We start from the raw sequence: 18530 nt of genomic DNA on the forward strand, positions 1-18530 counted from the left end.
AATGTGTACAAAGTGTATGAATACATAAATACTTTATAAACCACCGATGCAATAAATGTTAGATTAAAAAAAAAAAAAACAATGCACAGTGAAAAAAATACATCAGAATTAAAGGGTTCACACACAATCAAATGAATATACATTCAGGGCAACACTATTCACGTACAAAACAAAACAAAACAAGAAAATATAACAGTGGGTGAAAAATAATCCACACATGGACCGCATGGGCACATGAAATAGCGATGCCCTGAAATTATATTCCTTTTATTGTGTCTGAACCATTTAAGAATATTCTATCAATTCTGATTTATGTTTATATTGTGCACATTGGTTTTTTTTTTTGTATCTAATGTTTTTTGCATGAGTAGTTTATCAAGCATTTATGTATTCATGCACCGGATACACGTTTGTTACTTATACTTAATAATTTTGTGTTTATTTATTTGCTACCGTCAATGTATCTTTTTATATAATTAATTAATCTTCTACTATAGTAATATTCCACATAGTATTTTGTGTGTGTCCCCACCCCCTTATCTAGTTCCGGATATTTTCCTGATTCTTTCAGTTTGTCACCCTTCCTATTTTTTAGGGGAACCCGCACAATTACAGCATCTCTTGAACTATTGTGTTGTGTATTCCAGATATTTGTATTTCTTAACATATTCTTTTATATTTTTCTACCCTGGTTGGTATTTAATTTTTTTATCTTCACGGATACCATTTCTACCTCTCCCTTCAACTTCCAAGTATGGACTGAAATTTTGATACCTGATTTATTTTATCTTTGTTACTACGGTATTAATATACTAGAAAAATTCTACCATCTTTACCTATAGTTTAGTACGGTAATATTTTGTACTTGCAGTTACGCGTGGCTATTACTATTTTGGCTGATAAAATTTGGTTGGCAAATATTTCAATTCTAAAGAAGAAATGCCAGTTTTGCTCTGAAATAGTCCAACCAATAACCAGATGCTGAATAACGTGATGACACAGATAATTTCATCATGTTGATTGGCAGTACCTGAATATACTGCCCTGTATTATGGGTAAAATATATGATGCAGGATTTCTGATTGATACCAGGATATTGATACCTTAGAGAGAGTTCAGAGAAGGGCTACTAAACTGGTTCATGGATTGCAGGATAAAACTCACCAGGAAAGGTTAAAGGATCTTAACATGTATAGCTTGGAGGAAAGACGAGACAGGGGGGATATGGTAGAAACATTTAAAAGAAGAAAAACTACCACAACAAGAGGACATAGTCTTAAATTAGAGGGACAAAGGTTTAAAAATAATATCAGGAAGTATTACTTTACAGAGAGGGCAGTGGATGCATGAAATAGCCTTCCAGCTGAAGTGGTAGAGGTTAACACAGTAAAGGAGTTTAAGCATGCGTGGGATAGGCATAAGGCTATCCTAACTATAAGATAAGGCCAGGGACTAATGAAAGTATTTAGAAAATTGGGCAGACTAGATGGGCCGAATGGCTCTTATCTGCCGTCACATTCTATGTTTCTATTTATCATCTGATTTACTCACTGCAGCATTTGACTTCTACATACTGCAGGGCAGCACTTTCCGTATGTTGCCCCTTAATTAGTATAAATGATATGCATGATTAGTGCAGTAACAGCATGGCTAACTAGTGACATCTAACTGTAAACAATAATAAACTACATTACCCATGATGCATTGCCGGGCCATTAGTTCATATTCATCTTTAAATATGATATCTGTGTTTTTAAAATAGCATTAGAAGATTATTTGTGCATGCACGGAGCCATATTGTTAAATAATTTAAGCTAACCCCGAATGAGATAGAGCAGTCAGAAAAACATAGGTGCTAAAAACGATTGCAAATGGCAAGAATCAAGACCACAGCAATGGTATTTTTAATTAAATACCTACAATATTGCTAACTTCAAGGCAGATCGGTCATATTAGAAGGAGGATATCTCTTAAGTTATTAATTATTATTTATATATTTATTTATTTTTTTCATTCTTGTTCCTGTTTTGTTTTTAATTATTAAGCACTTATTATACGAACCCAATCAATGCTAGTCATTATTTATTTTTATTTTTGGGGGGGATATTAAAAACAATATTGCAGATCCAAACACGAATAATTAATAGTATTTGAATAATCTAAATATGCAAGATGTTATTGCTTCACAAACACGTCCAATAATCCATTTATCTTTGTCAGATTTTTTTTTTTTAATTAATACTTGCAATTGATACTTTTAATTGTTTGTCATATTCTGCTGACATCTAGTGGTTGTATACAGTACTGCTTGCAGAAATACTCACCAGACTGGTATTGCACCAGTCTATTTGGAATCGATTTGCAAACTGGTCATTACATGACAGAATTGGCTGGCCCCTCTTCTGACACAACTGTCGAGCTTCAATTGCCAGGGACTCCAGGAGGCAATCTGAGAAGGGTACATCAGAGCCCAACTTAATAAAAACCCTAGTGTGGGAGAAAGGAAAATTGTTCAATGAAATTGGAGCGGTGTTAGACCACCAGATGTTGGGGGAGCAGCGTTAGCGCATCAGATGTTGGGGGAGCAGTGTTAGACCACCAGATGTTGGGGGAGCAGTGTTAGAGCACCAGATGTTGAGCAAGCAGTGTTAGACCACCAGATTTTGCGGGAGCAGTGTTAGACCACCAGATGTTAAGGGAGCAGTGTTAGACCACCAGATGTTGAGGGAGCAGTGTTAGACCACCAGATGTTAAGGGAGCAGTATTAGACCACCAGATGTTGGGGGGAGCAGTGTTAGACCACCAGATGTTGGGGGGAGCAGTGTTAGAGCACTAGATGTTGAGCGAGCAGTGTTAGAGCACTAGATGTTGGGGGAGCAGTGTTAGACCACCAGATGTTGGTGGAGCAGTGTTAGACCACCAGATGTTGAGCTAGCAGTGTTAGAGCACCAGATGTTGGGGGGAGCAGTGTTAGAGCACCAGGTGTTGAGCGAGCAGTGTTAGAGCACCAGATTTTGGGGGAGCAGTGTTAGACCACCAGATGTTGGGGGAGCAGTGTTAGACCCCCATATGTTGAGGGAGCAGTGTTAGACCACCAGATGGTGGGGGGAGCAGTGTTAGACCACCAGATGTTGAGGGAGCAGTGTTAGATCACCAGATGTTGGAGGAGCAGTGTTAGATCACCAGATGTTGGGGGGAGCAGTGTTAGAGCACAGGATGTTGGGGCAGCAGTGTTAGAGTACAGGATGTTGGGGGGAGCAGTGTTAGAGCACCAGATGTTGGGGGAGCAGTGTTAGACCACCAGATGTTGAGGGAGCAGTGTTAGAGCACCAGATGTTGGGGGGAGCAGTGTTAGAGCATCAGATGTTGAGGGAGCAGTGTTAGAGCACAGGATGTTGAGGGGAGCAGTGTTAGACCACCAGATGTTGAGGGAGCAGGGTTTGGCCACCAGATGCTGGGGGAGCAGTGGTTGAGCACCAGATGAAAGCCGTTTTAGAGCACAGAATGTTTAGCAGAGCAGTGTTAGACCACCAGATGTTGGGGGAGCAGTGTTAGAGCACCATATGTTGAGGGTGTAGTGTTAGACCACCAGATGTTGGAGGAGCAGTGTTAGAGCACCATATGTTGAGGGTACAGTGTTAGAGCACCAGATGTCAAGGGAGCAGTATTAGAGCATCAGATGTTGAGGAAGCAGAGGTTCAGCAACAGATGTTAGAGGAGCAGTGTTAGATCACCAGATGTTCAGGTGAGCAGTGTTAAAGCACCAGATGCTGGGGTGCAGTGTTAGACCACCAGATGTTGAGGAGAGTAGTGTTATATCACCAGACATTGAGGGGAGTTGTGTTAGACAACCAGATGTTGAGGGAAGTAGTGTTAGAGCATCAAATTTTGGTGGGATTCCTAGTTCTTGCTTAAAATGGTCACTATGTCCGACAGAATACTAGATGTTGGTGGGAGTGAGCAACACTGGAAACACCACTCATAACAAATAAGTGGCCAAAGGTAGTTTTAGCACTGTCTATACAAATCTGCACCTTGCGCATGGCCAATCTCTGCTCCATGCCCATTGCAAAGAGTCCCTCTGTGTTCCATAACTGATAGGATGTGTCCCATGAGACCCACAGACAGAGACCTATTGCACCCATTGCTCTCCCAGCAAATTTCTCTGTCCCTCAGTCTGCTTTGAAATTTCTAGTTTATGTATGTATGCCGGGATGGTTTTACATATGGTTCCAAACTGTAATTACAGACTCAGACTACGGAATCACAAATTTAGGTTTCATAATTAGGTCCCCACTTTTCAGCTCCAAGACCCTAGTCCACCACTGGGTGCAGTGTTAGGGCCTCTCATGTTTGGTGGAGCAGTGTTGGAGCATTTGGATAATGATGTGACCAGTCCTAGACCACCAGAAGTTAAGAAGAGCAGTGTTAGACCACCACAGTTTGAGGTGAATAGTGTTAGAGGATGTGTGTGAATGCTATAGCAGTGTTAATGTAACAATTACTGGCTAGGTTCGCCATAGTTTGCATCTATCCTGGTTATGATATAGGAAATTTCAACATGTTGTCAATAAAATATTATAGATATTAGAAAAACGCTCTTGGTACATACCCCTCTTTATATCCTGGCAGTGGTAGTGGTACTCGCCCACCTTTGTCTAGTGCAGACGTTATGTTAAGGATGGTCGTTCGTTGGGCACCCCACACGGCCTGCAGTGGAGCCTGGAAATCAAGCTGAGCTTCTGGAGGTAGCATCTCTTCCACGTCCAAGTTGGCAATCAAAAATTCCGCCTGGTATGGAGTCTGCAATGCTGGAAGAGGAGAAATAGATATGTTTAACTGATTAAAATATATGGCAATAGCTGATAGGTCGTTGCACAATATCCAGACACCAAAATGGCTTAATTTCTTTATCCATGCTTTAATTAAAAAAAAAGGATATAAATTTCTACATTCATTAAGGAAACTGAAAGCCATTTTGAAAAAATACAATGCAGACTAGGGATATGTGGCGGCCTAACCGCAGGTACTCTGGTTGTCGCTGCCAAGGACTCTCTATCCCCCCCTTTTAGTGGATAGCTCAGGAGTGATTATAGCGTATTCCGTAAACATTAGCCGAGGTTTAATGTAAGGGTTAACAAAAGACAGCTTCACTGTTGTGATTGTCACACATATATACCTGGGTCCCCAACACGGTGTACTCAGGGGAACAATGGTATTTTGCAATATCTGGCACCTGGTGAATTAACGTTGTTAACGGCTAGACACTTCGGCACCATATAACAATTTCACCCAAAAACATAAGCCCGCATCCCCAAAATAGAGTCACCCCGGATAGCTCACGCTGGAGGGCCCATTCTGTGTAAAAAGCACTTGGATGCCTAGCCGAAATAGTATGGGTGTACAGTTTTTAACCAGGCTGCAAACATCCTCTGTTCTGGCACAGCGCAGGGTGGGAAATCCAGGTCACTTTTAACAATGGCATTTCCATTTGCAAGTTGAGCTCCGCAAGTCCTTGGTATCGTTTGACACCTCACCACCTCCCCTATTACCCCTCAAAATAGTGCCGTGTTTGGTTGTCCTGGGACAGAGAACTCCCTCAATTACGTTTTACCAGATCGCAGCAATTCCGCAAAACAATCAGAGTTCCAGAGAGTTTGTAGGTTGCTCCCGGTCAGGGCTATAATGTCTCCTGGCATGCTGGATAGGTTGCTGGGCTGGGAGGCATGGGCTGGAGGTGTAAATGTGGATGAATATTGTCTTTTTAGGGGAAGGTGGTGGTTGGGAACCATGTACACGTCCTAGGTGACCAGGTGGTCTGTCACAGGATAGTAGTGTATAAAATTGCCAGTTGACACATCTTATAACAATACCTTTTCAACAATGGATATACTCATCGCTAACCACCACCAGAGGACAACAGGCATAAAAGGCTAGTGGAGTGAGAAAGTGTAAAGTTAACATTTTATGAAAATATGTATGATGAAGTAATGGGATTGGAGGCAACAGATAAATTAAAGATGAAAGAATGGCTGGTTGGTGAATAAAGAAAACTATATTGTAAAAAGAAATATAATTAGTTGGTTTGATTTGCAGAGTACAAAGGCTGGAGACTATCTGATAGTAAATGTATTATTCTGAAAAAGGTAAGGGAGATGGGGGGGGGATGGGAATTATATGAAATCTGGAGTTTGGTACTCACCAGGTGAAGGAAGAATGTTAAAAATAAACCTTTGTTTTACAGTCTCGAATGTCTGGCGATTATAGGCTGTCACCTGGGAAACAGAGAGACAGATGGAGCATCATTGGCATACAGTGTGGAACGATATAGACCTTGTGACCTCTTGTAGCAGACCTCATGATGTGAAAGTATTTCTCAACCTACATACCTCTATTACTTGTTTCCCTGTCTCAGTTGGGGAGCCATAAAGATAAGCTTTGTGAGTAGGGGATCGCTGGGTGTAACGCAACCATCGAGGCAGATCTGGGAATCCTTCCAAGTTAGCACGAAAAGTCATAGAATCAATCTGATCCACATCTAGAAAATGAGATAATGAATGGAAAAGACATTATAAAAAATAGATGGCCCTGTGAGAAGCCTAATTTATGAACATATAGGAACTGACAAAATCACTAAAACAAAATGTGTCCACACAAAATTGTGCCAGCACTATCAACTGCCCAACCTTTTGAGCATGGATCAGTCTAAGTTTGTTTTGTTCCATCAGCATAGCTATGTGACCTACTGGAGCTAATGTATGGAATATTGACCATGGGTTTTGATATTGTTGACCATAATTTGTGTTAAACAAACTTGGAAATATCAGAAATGGCTGGTCATTCATTAAGCTGATTTAACCATTGTCCAGCAGACCTCAACGTGCAACCATCAAGTTCAGTATTCCCAGCAGTCAGAATTATGCTTGGAGTAATATAAGGTTCAATTAACAGTCATCTTATTAATAAATACCAACATCTGCTGATCTTCCAACCATCTGACTACTATATATGAGAACAATCTCAGTTTGAGCCAAGGATATCCTCCTCTCAACCCACTCAAAATAAACAAACATTACTGAAAATCATGTGTGGTCCACAAGAAACAGAGTTGGACCCCATTACATTCTCGGTCAGTAATGAGTTTCTTACGTGTTCCTTTTACATATATTTTGACAGCACCTGCACTTGACTCACCATAATTATTCTTAATGGACGGAAATTGGTGCTGGAAATATTCGGTGTCCAACTCGTGAACAAAGAGTGTTCCGACGAAAGGGTAGATAATTTGGTCACAGAGACCACTTGAGAGAGACAGACAAAGTATGACTTAAAAGAAAGAAGGGAAAGAGAGTTTGTGTATTAGACTGATAGATTGATTTATTATATAAATAAATAAGTTTTCTTTTAATAATTCTGCATAAGGACGACTTCATAGCTAGTGAGGGCACATGTTTAATGATTCTTCTACGCGTAAAATAATATTATTTCTATGCTACCAGCCGGGCCTTAAAATTTACTTGCCACTGCAAGCCACAGTAGTGTATTTCTACTCTCCACAGCTACATTTTCACTAGCCAATGGCTAGTAGTTAGTGGAAGTTTTGAACCCTGCTTCAAGTATACTATAATGGTTTTATGCCAAAAAAAACAACTTACAGAAAACTGACAGATTGTAAATTATTTTCATAACTTATTCTATGTACCACTTAATAGCACAATGACATTTTAAAAACAGGTTCTAGCTAAACTGGGGATTTTCTTGGAAGACTGGCCATTCTGAATCATCCCAGATCAGATACTGCATTTTATTATTGTCAGATACAATGCTGTACTTAATCAGTTAAACTTAAAGGGATATTGTAGCACCAGGAACACAAAGCTGTGTTCCTGGCACTAGCGATCCCTCTGCCTCCCCCTCCCTCGCGCCCCCTCCTATCTGGTAAATAAAGGATTAAAAACTACCACCCCCTCCTCCATCCATCAACGAGCGAGGTCTAGTGCGCATGCGTGGCAAACGGGAAAAATCTAACGCTGCTCTGCATGAGGACATCCATCATCAGATAACGGACCAAAAGTCCATTACGATTCCAGAAGCGCCCCCAGTGGCTGCCTGGTAGAACAGCCTCTGGGCCTGGTAGAACAATGTTTAACCCCTTAAGGACACATGACATTTGTGACATGTCATGATTCCCTTTTATTCCAGAAGTTTGGTCCTTAAGGGTTTAAAGGAACACTATAGTCATCTAAATTACTTTAGCTAAATAAAGCAGTTTTAGTGTATAGATAATTCCCCTGCAATTTCACTGCTCAATTCACTGTCATTTAGGAGTTAAATCACTTTGTTTCTGTTTATGCAGCCCTAGCCACACCTCCCCTGGCTATGATTGACAGAGCCTGCATGAAAAAAAAACTGTTTTCACTTTCAAACAGATGTAATTTACCTTAAATAATTGTATCTCAATCTCTAAATTGAACTTTAATCACATTCAGGAGGCTCTTGCAGGGTCTAGCAAGCTATTAACATAGCAGGGGATAAGAAAATCTTAATTAAACAGAACTTGCAATAAATAGGGCTCTCTTTACAGTAAGTGTTTATGGAAGGCTGTGCAAGTCACATGCAGGGAGGTGTGACTAGGGTTCATAAACAAAGGGATTTAACTCCTAAATGGCAGAGGATTGAGCGGTGAGGCTGCAGGGGCATGTTCTATACACCAAAACTGCTTCATTAAGCTAAAGTTGTTCAGGTGACTATAGTGTCCCTTTAACATTGCAGCACTAGATGCACAGTTAGTCGAAGTGGTCTGGGTACCTACAATGTCCCTTTAACACATCTAGTTGCTGATTGGCTGCTAGTATCACATGCTCCCAATAGTGTCTTAACCATACGTAAAGGTCTCGGAATGTGAAAAACATGACACACTAGTGGGATGGCCATCGCAACTGTAATTACAGCTCAACGCATGATAATCTAGTTAGTGGGAACCTCTCAGACTACAAGATTTAACTAAACAGATCAAAGAAGAGGCTATTGAATTGAAAACCTTCCTATCAAAAATTAGGAAGGTTGGAATAAGGACAGGAAGTAGGAAATCGGGACAGGAAGTGATATAGGAACATTTATTGGAACTTTTTCAAGGTGTCCTCAGATGGGACATCATCAGAAGAGCACAGGAAGATCAAGAGTTCCAAATCAGAACTGTCCCATCTGACCTGAAATTGTTGGGAAGTATAGGAAGAGTATATGGGATTTAAGAGATAAAATGAGGAAAGAATTCGAGATGCATTGAAAGTGAACAGATTGTCCTATTTCTAGGTACAGGTGAGCCTTCCTTTCTTTGCAAATTTGTTCTGATGGTCAGTCAACTATTGCTCGTGTCTAGACTAGAATCATGTTATCGTTAGTGTTTTATCAAACATTCTATCGAATAAGGGAAATTTGAAACAGGATCTATAAATATCAACATGGGGTGATATGGGTTACCCCAGAAAGTCATCACAGAAGCTATTTTACTGTTAGTGACCACTTACATCCCTGACTTAGTAAATAGCAGAATAAAATTTTATTGGTTTCATGCCTTTAAAATGTCTTTGTGTAAAATATTTTAGAACTATATTCACCAACGGATTAATATTATTATTGTCATCTATTTACATATAGCTCGACTTATAACTTTTCTTATGACAATGACTATATAGAAGGATGCTGTCTTATAAATCCCATTACCTTGAGGTGGTTGTTGGCACAAACAAAAAAAGTCTGCTTAGCATCAAAGGCCAATTATAGCCTGGGATAATTGATATTTGGGAGATTAGTTTGCAGAATTCCACCTTGTAGTAAAGATGATATTTGGATATATAAGTAAATGTTTTTTTCTGGTGTTTAGAAAAGAACACTAGTTGTACAAATATATACCTTTAGGTATGTCCAAAAAGAAGTAAAGAAAGGTATTTATAGGGAAAGCATAGAGACACTAGATAAGTATGTATCCTGGCATAGACAGTGATACACTGTAACTTTATTGAACAAACTGTAGAGAGGATACAATATAACCATGTCCAAGAGATGCTTAGAGCCCTTAAAAAACGTCCCCCTTTGGAGTGGATAAATCTCAGTATCCGAATGACAATAAAGGCATATTAATGCTAAGATATAGAGATGTATTACTATTGAGTAATCCACAGAGAAGAGAGGAAGACAACCTAATACCTTAAATACATATAGAAGTTAGATAGATGGGGTAGTGGGGACAGTATAGCATAGTCTAAAAAAAGGGGACCCAAACTGTCCGTGAGTAGAGAGTTTGGGGTTGCTTGTGGCGGAACTGAGGGATGGTAGGATAGAATATATACAGTGGTATCCACAGTTAGATAAAGGACAAAATCCCTAATAATCGCCACTGTTCTAAACTCCTGTCAACTCCCCCCAACACCTTCATGGGTGTTCTATTCTTAATAGATAGTTAGGGTTGCCCGGCAAAGCTGAGGATTGGTAGGATAGGGTAAAAGCAGTGGTATAAACAGTTAGATAAGGGATGAAATTCCTAATAATCACCACTATGCTGAACTCCTATCAACTCCCCCCAACACCTTCATGGGTGTTCTATTCTTAATAGATAGTTAGGGTTGCCCGGCAAAGCTGAGGATTGGTAGGATAGGGTAAAAGCAGTGGTATAAACAGTTAGATAAGGGATGAAATTCCTAATAATCACCACTATGCTGAACTCCTATCAACTCCCCCCAACACCTTCATTGGTGTTCTATCCTTGATAAATCGCTATGCTCTGTCCCCTTAAACTGCCATTATTCAACTAGTCCAGTTTCTATAGAAAAACCAGCAATCATTTAAATTAACGAAAAAAATAATAAGTGAATAAGTGTCAAAAAAAGGATTCCCTCGTGCATCTTAATGTGCTCAGTGAATGAGGGGAATAGAAAAAAAAAAACCCGACGCGCGTTTCAGAGTACTGGACTCCTTCGTCAGGGGTTGGCGAAGGAGTCCCCTGACGAAGGAGTCCAGTACTCCGAAACGCACGTCGGGTTTTTTTTTTTCTATTCCCCTCATTCACTGAGCACATTAAGATGCACGAGGGAATCCTTTTTTTGACACTTATTCACTTATTATTTTTTTCGTTAATTTAAATGATTGATGGTTTTTCTATAGAAACTGGACTAGTTGAATAATGGCAGTTTAAGGGGACAGAGCATAGCGATTTATCAAGGATAGAACACCAATGAAGGTGTTGGGGGGAGTTGATAGGAGTTCAGCATAGTGGTGATTATTAGGAATTTCATCCCTTATCTAACTTTTTATACCACTGCTTTTACCCTATCCTACCAATCCTCAGCTTTGCCGGGCAACCCTAACTATCTATTAAGAATAGAACACCCATGAAGGTGTTGGGGGGAGTTGACAGGAGTTTAGAACAGTGGCGATTATTAGGGATTTTGTCCTTTATCTAACTGTGGATACCACTGTATATATTCTATCCTACCATCCCTCAGTTCCGCCACAAGCAACCCCAAACTCTCTACTCACGGACAGTTTGGGTCCCCTTTTTTTAGACTATGCTATACTGTCCCCACTACCCCATCTATCTAACTTCTATATGTATTTAAGGTATTAGGTTGTCTTCCTCTCTTCTCTGTGGATTACTCAATAGTAATACATCTCTATATCTTAGCATTAATATGCCTTTATTGTCATTCGGATACTGAGATTTATCCACTCCAAAGGGGGACGTTTTTTAAGGGCTCTAAGCATCTCTTGGACATGGTTATATTGTATCCTATCTACAGTTTGTTCAATAAAGTTACAGTGTATCACTGTCTATGCCAGGATACATACTTATCTAGTGTCTCTATGCTTTCCCTATAAATACCTTTCTTTACTTCTTTTTGGACATACCTAAAGGTATATATTTGTACAACTAGTGTTCTTTTCTAAACACCAGGTTGATTGGGAGTTTCCCCTTATCCTTGTTTAAAGGGGAACTATCCAATCTACATATCTCTCTGCAAATCTTACGTAATTATAAGGGTTCAAGCCCACACTTTAGGTGGAACTGGTACCACCGCCCTGACCCTATGCCCCGGTCCCCAATTCAACAGTTTGTTGATTAGGGACGACGGGATGAGGATCCAATACATAGCTTTCCTATCTAATGTTTTTTTCTACATCCATATCAGATCTGGCTACCAATACCCTACAAAAAACGCAGTAACTTGGGGGCTCAGCTCGTGACGTTATAAAAAATATACACAGGCGCAAAAAAAACCCACATACAATTATAAATATTCCACGTGCTCACACACCAAGCGTGCAAGTATTTATGTCTTTGAGTTATATATAGAGCTGAGCTGTCAAAGTGGGACAGAAAAAATCAGCGAGATAAAAAGCAGATACTATAAATAAAGAGGAGAGAGAAAGAGAAAGAGAGGGGAGGAAAGACTAAGAGCAGGAAAAAAACAAGAAAGTAAGACAGAAATAGAAAGGGCAATAGTAATAGGACTTATGTTAGACTGATCGGGGGTTGATGACCAGACTGGGTGGGATAAAAAAAAATAATTTAAGTTTAAAACGTTAGGAAGGGGTCAGGAATGAGCAGACATTTTAAATGAAATGCACACAGCAGCAGTGGTAAAACTACAAACAAGACATGCATTCACACACTGAGTCTAGCTGGGACCTGCCTGCAAGACGAGCCACTGTCGGGGATGCCATAGCTGCTGTGTCTCTTAGAAGGGCTGGACGGGGACAGAGTGACAAGAACAGCTGCGAGGGGAGGAGGAGAGGCGTACACGGCGTGGGACAGTAAGGGACAATTAGAAGGATACACAACGGGCAAGGGCCACTTAATCCAGGGTTGGCATTTGCCCAGGGCCTTCTGTTAATTGGAGAACCCACAGCCAGACAGCCCAGAGAGGGGAAAAAGATAGACAAGAGGTGGACAGATAGACAAAGTTTGAGACAGGTAAGAGTCAGGCGGTGACAACTTTTTGTCAAGTGCACCCTGTAAGTGCAGAAGAGGTTTAATGAAAGGAAAAGACGCTTTATTGAAAGAATGTCCAGGGGGCCACCAGAGAGAAAGATAGCAAGTGTGAGAGTGCGGATAATCACATAGATACCAAGTGACTCAGTGAGGACGGTGCGACAAACTCTTAGTCAGACCACAGGGATACTTAAATAGATACAAAGTGAGACAGAGGGAGTGATGAGACTGATACAAAATGAAGCATTAGGTACAAAACACAAATACAGAGTGAGACAGGGTGAGACATGAGACAGGCACAGGGCAAAGCAGTCGGAGCAAAGAGACAGGTACCAAGTCAGACAGTGGGAGCACTGAGACAGATACAGAGTGTGACAGTGGGAGCAATGACACATATAAAGTGCGACAATGGGAGCAATGAGACAGATACAGAGTGAGGCATTGAGAGCAAGGAAAGAGATACCAAGTAACACAGTGGAATGATGCGATGGGTGCACCGTGAGACAGTGAGAGTATTGAAACAGATACCAAGTTAGACAGTAGGAGTGATACGACATACAAAAGAGAGATACTGAGTGAGACAGAGGACAATGAGAAATCATACCTCCAAGTGTCCCTATATAGGAGATACAGTCCCTATTTTGTGCCCAAATCCATTTGTCTCTCTTTTCTATACTAATTTCTAGGAGCTCCATATTGTTGGTGTGTCTGAGTGTATAACAGAGCTCTGCAGCAATAATACTCCCAGTAATGGGTCTGAGTGTATAACAGAGCTCCACAGCAATAATACTCCAAGTAATGTGTCTGAGTGTATAACAGAGCTCCACAGCAATAATACTTCCAGTAATGTGTCTGAGTGTATCACAGAGCTCTGCAGCAATAATACTCCCAGTAATGTGTCTGAGTGTGTAACAGAGCTCCACAGCAATAATACTCCCAGTAATGTGTTTGCGTGTGTAACAGAGCTCCACGGCAATAATACTCCCAGTAATGTGTCTGAGTGTATAACAGAGCTTCATAGTAATAATACTCCCAGTAATGTGTCTGAGTGTATAACAGAACTGCACAGTAATAATACTCCCAGTAATGTGTCTGAGTGTGTAACAGAGCTCCACAGCAATAATACTCCCAGTAATGTGTCTGAGTGTATAACAGAGCTCCACAGCAATAATACTCCCAGTAATGTGTCTGAGTGTATAACAGAGCTCCACAGCAATAATACTCCCAGTAATGTGTCTGAATGTATAACAGGGCTCCACAGTAATAATACTCCCAGTAATGTGTCTGAGTGCATAACAGAGCTCCACAGCAATAATACTCCCAGTAATGTGCATAACAGAGCTCCACAGTAATAATACTCCCAGTAATGTGTCTGCGTGTATAACAGCGCTCCACAGCAATAATACTCCCAGTAATGTGTCTGAGTGTATAACAGAGCTCCACAGCAATAATACTCCCAGTAATGTGTCTGAGTGTATAACAGAGCTCCACAGCAATAATACTCCCAGTAATGTGTCTGAATGTATAACAGGGCTCCACAGTAATAATACTCCCAGTAATGTGTCTGAGTGTATAACAGAGCTCCACAGCAATAATACTCCCAGTAATGTGTCTGAGTGTATAACAGAGCTCCACAGCAATAATACCCCCAGTAATGTGTCTGAGTGTATAACAGAGCTCCACAGCAATAATACTCCCAGTAATGTGTATAACAGAGCTCCACAGCAGTAATACTCCCAGTAATGTGTCTGAGTGTATAACAGAGCTCCACAGCAATAATACTCCCAGTAATGTGTCTGAATGTATAACAGGGCTCCACAGTAATAATACTCCCAGTACTGTGTCTGAGTGCATAACAGAGCTCCACAGCAATAATACTCCCAGTAATGTGTATAACAGAGCTCCACAGCAATAATACTCCCAGTAATGTGTCTGAGTGTATAACAGAGCTCCACAGCAATAATATTCCCAGTAATGTGTCTGAGTGTATAATAGAGCGCCACAGCAAAAATACTCCCAGTAATGTGTCTGAATGTATAACAGGGCTCCACAGTAATAATACTCCCAGTAATGTGTCTGAGTGCATAACAGAGCTCCACAGCAATAATACTCCCAGTAATGTGTATAACAGAGCTCCACAGCAATAATACTCCCAGTAATGTGTCTGAATGTATAACAGGGCTCCACAGTAATAATACTCCCAGTAATGTGTCTGAGTGTATAACAGAGCTCCACAGCAATAATACTCCCAGTAATGTGTCTGAGTGTATAACAGAGCTCCACAGCAATAATACCCCCAGTAATGTGTCTGAGTGTATAACAGAGCTCCACAGCAATAATACTCCCAGTAATGTGTATAACAGAGCTCCACAGCAGTAATACTCCCAGTAATGTGTCTGAGTGTATAACAGAGCTCCACAGCAATAATACTCCCAGTAATGTGTCTGAATGTATAACAGGGCTCCACAGTAATAATACTCCCAGTAATGTGTCTGAGTGCATAACAGAGCTCCACAGCAATAATACTCCCAGTAATGTGTATAACAGAGCTCCACAGCAATAATACTCCCAGTAATGTGTCTGAGTGTATAACAGAGCTCCACAGCAATAATATTCCCAGTAATGTGTCTGAGTGTATAATAGAGCGCCACAGCAAAAATACTCCCAGTAATGTGTCTGAGTGCATAACAGAGCTCCACAGCAATAATACTCCCAGTAATGTGTCTGAGTGTATAACAGAGCTCCACAGCAATAATACTCCCAGTAATGTGTCTGAGTGTATAACAGAGCTCCACAGCAATAATACTCCCAGTAATGTGTCTGAGTGTATAACAGAGCTCCACGGCAATAATACTCCCAGTAATGTGTCTGAGTGTATAACAGAGCTCCACAGCAATAATACTCCTAACAATGTGTCTGAGTGTATAACAGAGCTCCACAGCAATAATACTCCCAGTAATGTGTCTGAGTGTATAACAGAGCTCGACAGCAATAATACTCCCAGTAATGTGTCTGAGTGCATAACAGAGCTCCACAGTAGTAATACTCCCAGTAATGTGTCTGAGTGTATAACAGAGCTCCACAGCAATAATACTCCCAGTAATGTGTCTGAGTGTATAACAGAGCTCCACAGCAATAATACTCCCAGTAATGTGTCTGAGTGTATAACAGAGCTCCACAGCAATAATACTCCCAGTAATGTGTCTGAGTGTATAACAGAGCTCCACAGCAATAATACTCCCAGTAATGTGTCTGAGTGTATAACAGAGCTCCACAGCAATAATACTCCCAGCAATGTGTCTGAGTGTATAACAGAGCTCCACAGCAATAATACTCCCAGTAATGTGTCTGAGTGTATAACAGAGCTCCACAGCAATAATACTCCCAGTAATGTGTCTGAGTGTATAACAGGGCTCCACAGTAATAATACTCCCAGTAATGTGTCTGAGTGTATAACAGAGCTCCACAGCAATAATACTCCCAGTAATGTGTCTGAGTGTATAACAGAGCTCCACAGCAATAATACTCCCAGTAATGTGTCTGAGTGTATAACAGAGCTCCGCAGCAATAAATGTGTTTAGCAATCAGTCTGTGTCAATAAGATACATGGTTCCTGTTCTAAATTACATTTTAGTTTCACAAATTATTAGTAAATCACCTCAAATTACTCAGGACAGCCCCGCCACTGGCCACAACACCAAGCACAGCCCTTCGTCTGTTTGAAAAAAACAGTTGTGGCAAAAAGACATATCGTAAGACTGCGAGGACAAAAAGACAGGGGGTTTATTCAATAAAAAGTAAACTGTACAGAATTGAAAACAGAATTACAAGATTTAGGCCAAAGCAGCTTATTTAAAAAATGTATCAAACTCAACCATTGTCACATTATTGCTTTGAGAAACTACTGGATTTTTTGGAATACAGGATACAGTCTTTTACCCCAACATCTGGGGTAAAAAAATACTGCCTGCATCCTTTATGTCAAATGCATCCTACATTCGAGTACCGCTATATCTATATTCAGCCGCGATCTGAGACGGTGACAGAGATCTCTGTACGCCTTTAAGAGTGTTGCCACAGGTTACCATGGCAACGCTCCAATGCTGCACAATTATGGGGATCGTGAGAAGAGTTGGCCCCAGGTGGAGGTGCAAGCTGGACCCTCAAGAGTACCACCGGACAACCAGGGAATGTAGTGTCTTAGCCAAAGTAAGGTAAGAATGGGTGGGGGAATTTACCAAATGAGAGAACAACAAAATTTAACAGGAACAATAGGTAGTTGAGGACCCTGCTCAAACGAGCTTACAGTCTAGAGGAGGTGGGGTATAAAAACACAATATATCAAACTGCTCCACTCTCAATCCCCCCGTGCCCCTATCATACCCCACAAATCAACGCACACACTCTGCATCCCTTACACTTACACACTACATCCCTTACACATACACACACACTGCATCCTCTATACAAACTCAGACTGCATCCCTTACACATACACACACACACACACACACACACTGCATCCTCTATACAAACACAGACTGCATCCCTTACACATACACACACTGCATCATCTATACAAACACAGACTGCATTTCTTACACATACACACACAAACTGCATCCTCTATACAAACACAGACTGCATCCTGTACACATACACACACACACACTGCATCCTCTATACAAACACAGACTGCATCCCATACACATACACAGACTGCATCCCATGCACATACACAGACTGCATCCCATACACATACACACACTGCATCCTCTATACAAACTCAGACAGCATCCCTTACACATACACAAACACACTGCATCCTCTATACAAACACAGACTGCATCCCTTACACACACACACGCACACACTGCATCCTCTATACAAACACAGACTGCAACCCTTACACTTACACACTACATCCCTTACACATACACACACACACACTGCATCCTCTATACAAACTCAGACTGCATCCCTTACACATACACACACACACACACACACACTGCATCCTCTATACAAACACAGACTGCATCCCTTACACATACACACACTGCATCATCTATACAAACACAGACTGCATTTCTTACACATACACACACAAACTGCATCCTCTATACAAACACAGACTGCATCCTGTACACATACACACACACACACACTGCATCCTCTATACAAACACAGACTGCATCCCATACACATACACAGACTGCATCCCATACACATACACAGACTGCATCCCATACACATACACACACTGCATCCTCTATACAAACTCAGACAGCATCCCTTACACATACACACACACACTGCATCCTCTATACAAACACAGACTGCATCCCTTACACACACACACACACACACACACACACGCACACACTACATCCTCTATACAAACACAGACTGCATCCCATACACATACACACACTGCATCCTCTATGCAAACTCAGACTGCATCCCTTACACATACACACACACTGCATCCTCTATACAAACACAGACTACATCCCTTACATACACACACACAAACACACAA

At 40.9% G+C, this 18530-nt stretch overlaps 1 protein-coding gene across 1 annotated transcript in view; it reads right to left on the reverse strand.

Moving 5' to 3' along the window:
• The window catches only part of SGCA (sarcoglycan alpha), a 55838-nt gene that overhangs the window by 9824 nt on the left and 27484 nt on the right, over window positions 1-18530 (reverse strand). The window contains exons 2-7 of the mRNA XM_063425891.1: window positions 12670-12883; window positions 7195-7326; window positions 6390-6538; window positions 6203-6275; window positions 4613-4811; window positions 2325-2487 (exon numbers count right to left, since the gene is read on the reverse strand). Of these exons, the coding sequence (XP_063281961.1) occupies window positions 2325-2487; window positions 4613-4811; window positions 6203-6275; window positions 6390-6538; window positions 7195-7326; window positions 12670-12883 (930 nt within the window). The remainder of the gene's footprint in view (window positions 1-2324; window positions 2488-4612; window positions 4812-6202; window positions 6276-6389; window positions 6539-7194; window positions 7327-12669; window positions 12884-18530) is intronic.

Source organism: Pelobates fuscus, chromosome 6 (assembly GCF_036172605.1).
Source record: "Pelobates fuscus isolate aPelFus1 chromosome 6, aPelFus1.pri, whole genome shotgun sequence".
In the NCBI taxonomy this organism is placed as follows: Eukaryota; Metazoa; Chordata; class Amphibia; order Anura; family Pelobatidae; genus Pelobates; species Pelobates fuscus.